Source organism: Physeter macrocephalus, chromosome 2, assembly GCF_002837175.3.
Source record: "Physeter macrocephalus isolate SW-GA chromosome 2, ASM283717v5, whole genome shotgun sequence".
NCBI classification, from domain to species: Eukaryota; Metazoa; Chordata; class Mammalia; order Artiodactyla; family Physeteridae; genus Physeter; species Physeter macrocephalus.
The window spans coordinates 105,829,181-105,842,216 of NC_041215.1; the positions used below are offsets into that span (position 1 = coordinate 105,829,181).

Genomic DNA, 13,036 nt, shown 5'->3' on the forward strand with positions numbered 1-13,036 from the left:
CCACAAAAAGAGAAGCCACTGCAATGAGAAGCCCGCGCACCACAACAGAGTAGCCCCCGCTCGCCACAACTAGAAAAAGCCCACGCACAGCAACGAAGACCCAACACAGCCAAAAGTAATAAATAAATAAAATAAATAAATTTATTTTAAAAAGATAATGAACACCTCAGAAGAGGAGAGCTTTGGAAACTACAGAGCACCATCTGATTATGAAAACTATAGCCTGGCAAGAAACTTTTAAAATCATAATATCCAGTGCTGGGATGGCTATGGGGAAATGAGATGTCTCATACCTCAGGAGTACAAATTCACATGACATTTCTGGAGGGCATTTTGGCAAAAACCTAAAAAGGGCTAATACTCTTTGATTTAGCATTCTACTTTTAGGAAGTTGCCTTAGGAAATAATCAGAGATGTGGCCAAAGATTTACACACAAGAATGTTTACTACAGGGTTATTTATTACCATATAAAGCATTGAAAATAATAAACGTCCAACAATGGGACAGTGATTAAATAAAGTATAGTCATACAATGGATTTGGGGTCAGGCAATAAAATCATGTGTTACTCATGAATAACATGAGAAAATACAGTGTACTTTTTAAAAGCAGGTTATAAAATAGTATTCATATTAAAAATAGCAAAGTTCATTAACATTTTTTGAGTATTTACTATGTTCCTGCCACTGTTCTAAGTGCTTTCCATTGCATAACTCAATATGCTTTCTATCAATTGTAGGGGTAGGTACTATGATTATTCCATTTTAAAGGTAAGGAAATTAAAGCACAGAGAGTTCAAGTAATTCACTCAAGATTTATACAGCCACACAGATAATTACACCAGCATTCGAAACTAGACAGTGTACAAAACATCGCCTCTCGAATATAATCCCAATTTTTAAAAATTAGTTATACAAGAAGGAGGAAACACATCAAAATTTAACCATGGGTGGTGGGACTATAAGTCATATTTTTATTCATACATATCCTTTCACCAAACATTATTTTTTTTAAGTCATGGAATTTTTAAAATAAAAAATTTGTCTAAGTGACATACCCACCAGCACCATGACAGTTCTGAGGCCGACAATCAAAGATCAAAAAGTTGGTGGTGGCTCCATTCCTTGAAATCTCCACCCCTTCCCCAAAATATTGATAGTTGAAGTAATCCTTCCCCTCATTAGCCTATGAAATTACCCAGCCCATAAAAACTAACCATACCATATCTCCGTGCCTCTCGCCTTCTGAGATGGCCCACGCTCTGTCTATGGAGTGTTTCTCTCTAAGTAAATCCACTTCTTACCTATCAAAAAAAAACCCAAAAAACAAAACAAAACTATGACTTTGAAGGAGGTAGACAATGAAAGGGAAGGCCAGGTTAACCCTAGAGAGCCAGGTGGGAAACAGAATAGAAACAGTGCTGTAAACTGAACCCTGCAATAACCACACCATCTGTTCCTTGGGATCAGTATTTCTTTGTCCAAATAGTATAGTCCAAGAGTTAAAAACACCACACTCAAAGTAAAAGAGCCAAAGTGGGGAGGGGAATCAAAGGGAGGTTGGGTAACCTATAGAGTAGCGCTGCTCACAGAAGGATCTCTCCTGGCTAAACTGTGAATCAGGAAACCTACACAACGCAGGCTCCACTCAGACCTGTGACAATCAAGGCTGTCGCAGGAAGGTGAATTAAATTTTTAAAACATCTCACACCATCTCCAGTTCTACATATGGATCTAATGACATGCATGTGGCAATCCATCTGGGTTTCATTTTATAGCTCAACACACACCTACTCTTTAACTTTCTTGATGGCCCAACTTCCTAATGAGCAAAGATAAATGCGCTAATCGAGAGATTAGATGTCAGAGTTCTTACACTTCTAGATACACACAGATGTGTTGCTTGTTTGGTTTTTTTTTAAAACAGAAGGAAATATGGTACAAACATTCCCAAAATTAAAACCATTCTTCTTGAGTTCTCTAATTCGTCCAGCTTCCCATCACATATTTAAAAATCAAATAGCTATGAAATCTAAATAACCATAATTTGGGGTAGTATCTAAATGATACTCATAATGATGCTTTTGAAGCATAGCAGAAACCTCAAGTACCTCTCAAATCACTGGAAATTTTAAACAATTCTCACATTGTTTTCGTATTTCTTATTCTTATATTTTTAAAATTTTGCAAATCCGGTGATATTTTTTACATGTGCAACATGGTACATTGATTAAATAATGTATTAGAAATAATATGTTTAAAAAATTCAGTTCACAGAGCATCCCATTTCTTTATCCCATTGAAGCATGAACAGGATTCAGTTTACTGTAGCTGGTTTCAACCGAGATTGTATTGCGTCTGCCATCTCCCTTATAAGTGTGATTACATTTAAGAGTATTGTCAACCTTGTTCCACTGATTCCATACTGCCTATTCTCTCCCCACATCTCAGTACTCAAGGTTCTTAGCTCTTTAGTTGGTGTTTTCAGTCAATATACAACCCATGAAGGCACTTTCAGACTACTATTTTATCAAGTAATACTGTGATAAGTTATGTTTTTTGAATAAAGTTTATTTTTCCACTCTAATCATAACATCAGCTCATTATACAAAATAGAAAGATATAGAAAAATAGGAAGAATAATAAATTATCCTTTCAGCCAAAGATCAGGAAGACAAAGTTCCCTTTGCAAGTCCTAATCGATTACCTGCTACTGGTTTGATGGTGTCCCTAAGAAGTGCTCTGATGGTTGTCAGCAAGGTTCTAGGAGGTACCAAAGCAGCAAGGGGAGAAAGAGTGGCTTGACTGCACTCATTCTGCCAAGTGTGCTCCATTTGAGCAGCTCCTGAGCAGAGTTGTACTTAGAGCCTTTAATAAACCTAGAAGTAGGAAAGATCAGGAGAGAATCATGGGTCATCCATAATGATGAGGTCAAAGGTATTGTCAGTAATAGCTAACACTTGTTGAGTGCTTGGTGTAGGCCAGGCATTTAATCTCTATAACCACACCCAATCTGCACAAGCTAATGAGCTGGGTGCCACCATTACTTCCATTTTGTAGTAGGAAAAATGGGGGTTTGAAATTAATTAACTTCCCCCAAATTATACATCTAAGTGGTGGAGCTAGAATTGGAGCCTGGACAATTGAGTCCAAATCCCCACTTTTAGTCCCTAGAGGGCCTAATTTTGAAGATTCCACAAGCTCCAGGGAAAAGAAACATCTCTCCTGCTTTAACAGTATTTTTTTAAAGGGATCTTGGTCTTCCAACACATCCCTTAAAATCCTTTATTACCCAAACCAGAACACAAATCAGATTTTCATTAAAACCAATCTGGGTCGTTAGGTAACATGTTCAAGTAAGCCATATATATGATCCAGTAGGCTTGGCTTTATGTATTTCATCCATTGGTTCCCTTGTATAACCACTAGATAGAGAATATTTATAATAACGGCTAACACTTAAGTAATACTATTGTACCCATCACCATTCTAAGCACTTTATACTTATTATCTCATTTAATCCTCACAACAACTTTATGTGTACTTTTTATTGTTGTAAAATATACATAAAATTTACCATTTTAATCAATTTTAAGTATACAGTTGAGTGGCAGTAAGTACATTCACATTGTTATACAACCATTACCACCATCCATCTCTTAAACTTTTTTATCTAGCAAAACTGAAACTCTCTACAAAGTAAACAGTAATTCCCTATTTTCCATCATTCTACTTTTTGTGTCTATGAATTTGACCACTGTAAGTACCTCATATGAGTGAAATAATACATAGTTATCCTTTTAGTATTTTGTGATTGGTTTATTTCATTTAACATAATGTCTTCAAGTTTCGTTCATATTGTAGCATGTATCAGAATTTCCTTTCTTTTTAAAGCTGAATAATGATTCACTACGTGTATATACCACATTTTGTTTATTCATTCATCAGTTGATGGACACAAATTGCTTCCACGTTTTGGCTATTGTGAATAACGCTGCTATAAACCTGGACGTACAAGTACCTGTCAATGTCCCTGCTTTTAATTCTTTTGAGTATATACCCAGAAGTAGAATTGCTGGATCATATGTAATTCTATTTTTTGTTTTTTGAGGAAGCGCCATATTGTTTTCCATAGTCGCTGCATCATTTTACATTCCCATTAGCAATGCCCAAGGGTTTCAATTTCTACAAATCTTCAACAACGCTTGTTATTTTCTGTGGTTTTTTTAAATAATAGCTATCTTAATGGGTGTGAAGTGGTATCTCATTGTGGTTTTGATTTGCATACCTTAGTAACGAGTAATATTTAGCATCTTTTCATGTGCTTATTGGCCATTTGTGTCTCTTCTTTGGAAAATTGTCTATCTGAGTCCTTTCCCCATTTTAAAATCAGGTTGTTTGTTTTTTTGTTTTTGAGTTGTAAGGGTTCTTTATACATTCTGCATATTAATCCCTTATCAGATATATATGATTTGCAAATAATTTCTCCCATTCTGTGGGTTGCCTTTTCACTCCTGCTAGTGTCCTTTGATGCACAAAAGTTTTACATTTTCTTTCTTTCTTTCTTTCTTTTTTTTTTGGCCACCTGGCATGCAGGATCTTACTTCCCCCACCAGGGATTGAATCCATGCCCCCTGCAGTGGAAGCACGGACTCTTAACCACTGACTGTCAGGGAAGTCCCAAGCTTTACATTTTCATGAAGTCCAATTTATCTATTTTTTCTTCTGTTGACTATTCTTTTGATGTCATATCCAAGAAATCATCACCAAATCCAATGTTGTGAAGATTTTCCCCTGTTTTCTTCTAAGAGTTTTATAGTTTTAGATCTTAAGTCTATTCTACTTTGAGTTAATTTTTGTATATGATGCAAGGTAAGGATCCAACTTCATTTAGTTTTGCATTCAGGGTATGTACTTTTATCATCCTTATTTGACAGATAAACTGAGGCACAGATGGGTCAAGTAATTTCCCCAAAGCCACACAGCTAGTAAGTAATGGAGCCAGGATTCAGAATGAAGCAGACTGAGCTCTTAAAGAAACTGAAGCTTAATTTTTTCTGTTTTCATTTCTAGTTGTTGTATCTTCTTTGCTTTTGTGACATATGGCTGGTCAAATCTTTGATGCTAAACGGTTTGTTTGAGAATCAAACCCTGTTACAGCATTGCAACTATGGGAAAATTCAGACCACTTTATGATTCTCTTCTTAATGGCTTGATACTCAGGAACATATGGCCACCAAAGATATGTGGGAGAGATAGTATCATTTGTACAGACTCTCAGAAATTAAACCTGCAGAGAAAAGAGCTAGCTGAAAGTGGCAGTGTTTACACGAGGCTGATTAAAGTCAGGCTGGGGCTGAGAAGACTTTTCATGCACAGCTGCAAGTGGACACACATCTCTCCCCTCCCACCTCACCCTCACCTCAATTCTGGTTGCACTCACCTGGCAGCCCCAAGTCTGGCTCCAGGCACACCTGCACAGGTGCAACAACAATGGTGGTTACCCTCTGTTCTAATAAGGCTTGGCCTTTGCCAGAGCACACTAACTCCGGCAAGCCTGACCAAGGGGCAGGAGACACAAGCTATGCTCCTCCGGAGAGAAGGACTTCTGACTGGAGTGGGCAGCTCGAGGTACAGGTGGTCGGCAGGAAAGTACAGACATTTGGGGGATTTCTATTCCATTGAGCTAACATCTTGAATAGTTATTAAATAGTCAGTGCCTTGAACATTGCCTGACACATGGCAAATTCTCAACAGATAGTTGTTAGATGAACATATTAGTTGCCAGGGTGTGGCGGTGGGAGGTCATAACCTCTACCCAGCAGGGCTGGGTGTACAATGTGGTCAGGTAGGCAGATTTGTGCCCCTGTGATACCTGATACAAGGCAGCCCATGAGAGGAACTAGACTATAATTTATTAATATGCTGTCAAAGTATAAAGATGGTAGAGACTGAGATTGCTTCCTACTAGGAAAATCTAGAGTGGCGTCGTGGAGGAGGTAGAATCTGAGCTGAGTCTTGTGGTAAAAAATAAATGGAGAGCGACTCTCTAGGCATAGGTCAGTGAAAGCCCAGAGGGGAGAGTGGGCAAAGTCAGAGTAATTAGACAGGTGTGGCTCTTACCTGGAGAGGTGGGTGGGGTCAAACTACAGAGGGCTTTGCCTGCCAGCCCTGGGACAGCTGGATTTCTCTCTTTACCTCTCTGTTGACTCCTGCACACAAAGGGTGCCCACCCTCTGTGGTACGATGACAGCTGGCGATCTGGGCATTTCTTGTCTTCCTGGCACCCTGGCACCCTGCCACCGCATATCTGCTGGGCGAGGGCACTGCACACATGGGATCCTTCCATCTTCTGAAAACCCTTGCCTGCCAGAACCGAGGTGGGGTGGCCATGACAGCCAGTGTGGGGCTGCAGACAGATGCAAGGGCGCCCCTTTGCCCCTCTGCACATGGAAGCTGGGGGAGCACCAGGAAGTTGGCGGGCCAGAGCAAGTCCCTCGTTAGAGGAAGCACTCCTGGTGGAGTGGGGATAAGAGACCCCTCTGTGCACACTAATTACTCATTTCAGAAGAACCAAAAGCTGGGGTTGATTAGCAAAGCCAAGGCAGGCCTGAGAAGTCTGGAACCATCGGCAGCCAACCTCCTGCTATCGTTTATTTCCCTGTTCCAGAAACTCCCTTCCTGGCTCCCTTCTGCCTCCTTTTATGTTTTAGAGTAATTTTGGTGGTTAGAGGTTCAGGATAATGTTGGAGAAGGAATAGAAAAATATGGAGAATGTATGCAAGGGCGGTGGGTGCAATAAAATACATTAATTTTTAACGTGTTTTCCATTTATAATATAATCTATCTTACTGAAATTTTGATTCCATAAAAAAGAGAGAAGAAAAAACTATCTGTAATCTTATGCCCAACACCCTAATACTGTTGTTATTAGAATTGTAATGTATTTTCTTCCAGTCTTTCCACCATGATTATACATTTATAAAATAAACTTTAATGGGACTGTAGTTGTACTATACATTCTCTCTAATACCTTGCTTTTTTCCACTTAACTTCTTATTCTACAGGTTGGAAATGAGTGAATAGATTTAACCCCGAGTGAGCGTTTCGGTAGCCTAAGCAGGCCTGCGGCCTCCCACAGTGCTTCAGTTAATCCAATGAGATGTGAAATTTATGAACCAACTTCACAGGCATAATTTGAGAAATTACGAACAGGAACCAGAAAACTAGAAAAAAAAACTTAAAGAAGCTGTGGTAGGCAGAATAATGGCCCCCCAGAGATGTCTACAACCTAACTGCTGGAACTTCTGAATATACTAGGTTATATGGCCAAGGGAAATTAAGGTTGCAGATGGAATTAAGATTACTAACCAGATGGCCTTAAAACAAGGTGGTTATCCTGGATTATCAGGGCAGGCCCAGTATAATCACAGGGATCCTTAAAAGGGGAAGAAGAAATCAAAAGAGAGAACCAGAGAGATGGCAGCATGAGAAGGACTCAGCCCAAAGTTGCCAGCTTTGAAGATGGAGGAAGGGGTCACAGGCCAAGGAATGCAGGCAGCCTCTAGAAACCGGAAAAAGCAAAGGAACAGATTCTTCCCTAGAGCCTCCAGAAAGCCCTGTAACACCTTGATTTTAGCCCCGTGAGACCCATTTCAAACTTCTGACCTCCAGCACTGTAAAATAACAAATTTGTATCATTTAAAGCCACTAAGGGCACTTCCCTGGTGGCACAGTGGTTAAGAATCCACCTGCCAATGCAGGGGACATGGGTTCGAGCCCCAGTCTGGGAAGATCCCACATGCCGCGGAGCAACAAAACCCGTGCACCACAACTACTGAGCCTGCACTCTAGAGCCCAGAAGCCACAACTACTGAAGCCCGCGTGCCACAGCTACTGAAGCCCACGTGCCTGGAGCCTGTGCTCCGCAAAAAGAGAAGCCACCACAATGAGAAGCCCGCACACTGCAACAAAGAGTAGCTCCCCCCTGGCTGCAACTAGAGAAAGCCCGTGCACGGCAACGAAGACCCAACGCAGCCAAAAATAAATAAATAAATAAATTTATTTTAAATAAAGAAAAATCCACTAAGGGGGGAATTCCCTGGTGGTCCAGTGGTGAGGACTCAGCGCTTTCACTCCAGGGGTCCAGGTTCAACCCCTGGTCGGAGAACTAATATCCTGCAAGCCAAACAGGGTGGCCGAAAAATAATAATAATAATAAAAAGCCACTAAGTGTATGGTAATCTGTTAAACAGCAATAAGAAACTAATACAGAGGCCAAGATCAGCTTTCAAACTCAAGGCAAAAATGTATCTAGATGTGCCAAATTCCAGGATAAGGGATTCCCTAATGCTTCTCGGCAACTCCCTTCCACGTTGAGCAAGTGGCCGAGTAAAGCTACAGAACCAAGCAGGTGCTTCAGAAATGCCCCCTACTGAAAAACAAGGGGCTCTTATTCAGATCAGACAGGGCGTCATGCCATCTGCACCAGGGCCACAGCATCTCAGAGGAGGCTTGGTTTTATCACATTTAGAGAGAAGTCATTGGAAACAAAGATTTACAGGAGGAAAGGAAGTTCCAGTTCATCCAGAAAAAGCCTTGGATCTAGTGGCTCCATAGACCAGGGCTTAACACAGTGCCTGGCACGTAGAAGGTGCTCAACAAATTTTTATTGCATGACCAAGTGAAAAAATGGAGTGAGTGAAAGAACTTAAGTCATTTTGTGTCCACTGCCCTCCCTACAACTCCCTCTCTCATGTGCTCTGGAAAAACCTCAAGATTTATGTGGGGCTGAGTTTTTCAGGCTCTTTTTGTACTTGAAGTATTTGCCACATAAACTGTCCAGACATCAAGGACCAGGTGATGCTCTGTGCTTGGATTCCAAGCATTCATTTAATTAACAAATTCTGAGAGAGTAGAGCCAATTGAATAATAAGCCATGCTTTTTTTTTTTTTTACCTTTAGTCAATTTATATATTATTTATCAATCTGCCTTATTTGTCGCTTTTTCTCCAGGGAAAAAGCAAAGACTCAGATCACAGTCAGTTCTTCAGTCAAGAGTGCTGTGATTGATTGGTGATGTCTGCCATGGACAACAGGGATGAGGAGCGATGTCAACACAAGGACCACATGTTTGCTATTCTTGTGCTTAACTGATTATCCTTAGAGAATTTCTGCCTCATTTAAGTGGTTATGATATTAACTTGTCCACCTTAAAGGATTATAATGAGGTGAAAATTATTTGTATAAGATAAAGCCCTAGCCAAGTGTAAGATGTTATTATTCACATTTATTTCCCATGATGTCTTGCATAGTGACTTTGGCAGGTAGGTCCCCAGAAACTTCTCCCTGGCTGAAACGAAATGCAGCAGAGCCAGATGGTTTCAAAATGCCATGCTCCTCGTGAACACGGACAGAGTTTGTCTGTCCCATTATCCATATTTCAAACATTGAATGCTGATGCTGATTTGTCGACCTGGCTTTCTCATTGCCATACGGGGCCACTTTTTAAGATACTAAAATGATTTCCACAGGCTGAACTAAATGATGTGTTTTCTTTTGAGGCCCTTTATCATTTTCTGGTGTTCTGTCTCAAGATGGGATCTGGTATTTCTCATTTCTCCTTCTCCTTCCAACGGCAAATTCACAGGGGCCTTTCAGAGCTTTGCTTGGTGGGCTCTTGGTTTATGTCTGTTGGCCGAGGCATCTGTTTCTGGTGCCTTCCAGCAACTTCCGGGAGTCTCCCGGATTACTGATGAGGATTGTGCTAGCCAGCCTGTATCACTGGGAGGCTCCCAGCTCAGCAGCCATGCTGTTTTCTGACTGGTGTCCCCACAGAGAGAGCAGGACAGGGCCTGGCAGACGCACCTCCACTTCCGAAGCCAACCAGAGAGCCAGGGCCTACGGCGGATCCAGCCTGGGTATTCAGCCAAGAGATACCTCCGTGGCCTCCTGCGGACGTGGCCCCCTGACACCATGTACAGGCTCCAATGTGCAGGTCAGTGGGGACGTGGGAGGAGGTGCACCTTGAGCCTCCCTGCCTCGCATTCTGGTGTGAGAGTGTGTTTTCCATCAAGGTCTGAAACAGCAGAATTTCAGGCCCAATTCTGTGTTAATTGTGCCATCGCACCTTTCGCCCGTCAGCTTCCCCCACGTGTGCGGAGGGAGTGCAGCCTGAAGTCTTGCCTTCCCTCTACTGCCTCTCAACAGTCTCACGCTCTGCATCCCAAGCAGAACGTGCTTCCCAAGCTTCCCCATGCAGAGACTCCAGATCCTCCAGTGCAATACCAATCTTTTACAAGAGAAGGAAAAAGAGGCCCAGAGGGGCAAAGTAATTTGTCCAAGGTCATTCAGCCAAAAGCAAAGCTGAGACCAGAAGCCAGATCCTCCCCACACCCCAGGGGCCACCCTCTTCCCAACATCCCCTACCTCCCCTTCAGAGGGACCTCAGATCCCCCAGGACGTAGAAATGTTAGGTCTTCTCCTCAAAGAAGGTGGCTCTCCAGAACAACCCACCCAGGAGTGAGACGGACACCCTGCTGCTGAACAGAGACCCCAAACACACCCTGTAATGGCTTAAAAATAAAAACAGGCAATGGTTGGGAATTAAGAGTTGCCAGATTTAGCGCCTACACACGTGCCCATACACACAGAGGCACGCACAAAAAAGTTACACTTGTAATATTTGGTACATATTCCTACTAAAAAAGTATTCACTGTTTATCTGAAATTCAATTTTAACTGGACATCCCGTATTTTATTTGGCAACCCTACTGGGGAAGAGAGGGGTGAGCAGTAAGATTTGCCAACGCCTGCTCAGCTAGTTGCCATCTCTTCAGCACCAACAAACAGATGGGACCAGAGGAAAACTGACTTTCTTCTTGCTTTATAGGTTTGCTTCGGGAAAGGAGAGAAAACAACTCTCTCCCTAATAAGTGATGACTTGAAGGAAAATGAGAGATGTGGGTTTGTCCAGTAATTGGTTTACCCTTCACGGCGGACCCACGGTTCCAGGCAGTTCCATTTATCTAACACTTGTGAGAAAGAGCCTCTTAACCAGAGATATGTTTATTGTTGGGTGGGGCAGAGGGCAGAGCAGACCACTGCCCCATGGCCCAAGCCCAACGTCTTCAAGGAGGAGAGCCCCTCTTAACATCAAAAAATGTCTCAGACCCTTCTATGAAAGTCATGTAGCTACAATGTGTGGTTTAAGGAAAGGTCCATGTGTGTGTGCATTCTTGGGCCTCTTGCCATAATTCCTCACCAAAGGCCTTCTTGAGGGTGAGACTCTCAAGCTGGAGGAGCAAAGACAATACTGGGATATGAGATCATTGGCCCGGTGGACTCTGCCACCCCCTTCCTTCACATCTCAGAGCTCACCACCTTTGTGATGCTGGTATGTTCTCAGGTCCCATCTTTCCACTCCTATGATAAATCCTCACCACCCTTCAGGCACACATCTTCTACAAAGGCTTCTCTGACAAATCCAGCCAATGTTGAGCTCCTCATTTTCTGGCCTTATATAACACTGACACTTGGGACCACACACGTAGAGCACAGGAGAGCTTTGTCTCTCCAACAGACTATTAGTGCCTTTAAAAAGGACCCATGTCTGGTTTTTCTGTATCCACCCTACTGCCCAGTAGAGAGGTGGGACCATTGATAAGCCCTCAATAAATACTTATAGAATGGATTGAAAATCATGGGGGTTGCAGAAGCAAGCAGGATATATCCAGGAGAAACCTTTAGATTTCATCCCAAGGCAGGAGGTGCCTTTTACCCAACCCCAAAGAAGCAGCCATGTTTCTTCCACGAGGGGGACCCAATTCCTGGGAATAGCGGAGCGGAAGAAGTATATATGTGGCACAGGACCAGAGGCACCCAAGACACTAGACAGAGAACCTTCTACAGCTTCTATCTGATTTTTTAATCTCTCGCATCTTCTAATTGTTTTCCTTAATGGGCAATGTCCAAAACTAAGACTAATGCAAGTGGGGAACCTTGTAGTTATCACCAAGACCTCTAGACTGGCAACCATTATTTCTACCAATAACTCCTGACCTACTCTTCAGGATACATCAAGGATTCTGTGCTGCTCCAGGAAAGTCAACTTAATGTACCAAAGAATCTCAGGCCACAACAGGATCTTTCAGGTGTACCCACCAAATACCATCTCCTGCCTGTCTTCCCTCCATTTTGGATTCAACCAGGAAAATCTTTTGAACAAGGTACATGTTGATTTTATCAAACCAGACCTCAAATACTTGCATTTTTAACAGCTTAAAATGAAGTTTTCCAAAATAAGGTCTAGGGAGTCTGGGTTTCAGTGTCCTCATATGTAAAATGAGGGAGTTAGTCTAGACCAGCACCATCTAATAGTACTTTCTGCAATGATGGAATGTTTTATACATATATATTTTTATGCATATATATGTGTGTGTGTATATATACATGTATATATGTATGTATATATATATATATATATATATATATATGCTGTCCAATTCCAATATAGTAGCCATCAGCCACATGTATATATATATATATATATATATATATATGCTGTCCAATTCCAATATAGTAGCCATCAGCCACATGTGGCTATTGAGCATTTGAAATGTAGGTAGTGTGACTGTGAAAATGAGTTTTTAAATTTTATTTACTTTTATTTAATTTACATCTAAATAGCCACATGTAGCTAGTGGCTACTGTGTTGGACAGTGCATATCTAAAGTCTAGTTTTTAGATGATTTCTTATGTCTTTTTCACTCTAACATTCTTTAACCTGTGGTTTTGTGGCAATATTATAAGAAAAAATATAGGCTTTGGAGCCAGAAATCTGGCTGTTCTGCAATGGCTGTTCTTTCTCTTACTAGATGTAAGACCTTGAGCAAATCACTCAACCTCTTTGAGCTTGTTTGCTTATCTCTGTAATGGACATAATAAGGCCTACCTCATTACTGCACAGAAAATTATTGTGAGCTGTCTGTAATCTGTTCAGTACTATGGAGGTTCTACCTGTCAATATTATTCTTGGG

At 41.5% G+C, this 13,036-nt stretch overlaps 1 protein-coding gene across 1 annotated transcript in view; it reads left to right on the forward strand.

Annotated features, from left to right (window-relative positions):
* KIAA2012 (KIAA2012 ortholog) overlaps positions 1–13,036 on the forward strand; it is a 126,456-nt gene that overhangs the window by 4,309 nt on the left and 109,111 nt on the right. Inside the window, 2 exon segments of the mRNA XM_024124719.2 lie at positions 9,837–9,996; positions 12,071–12,226. Coding sequence (XP_023980487.1) covers positions 9,837–9,996; positions 12,071–12,226 — 316 coding nt within the window.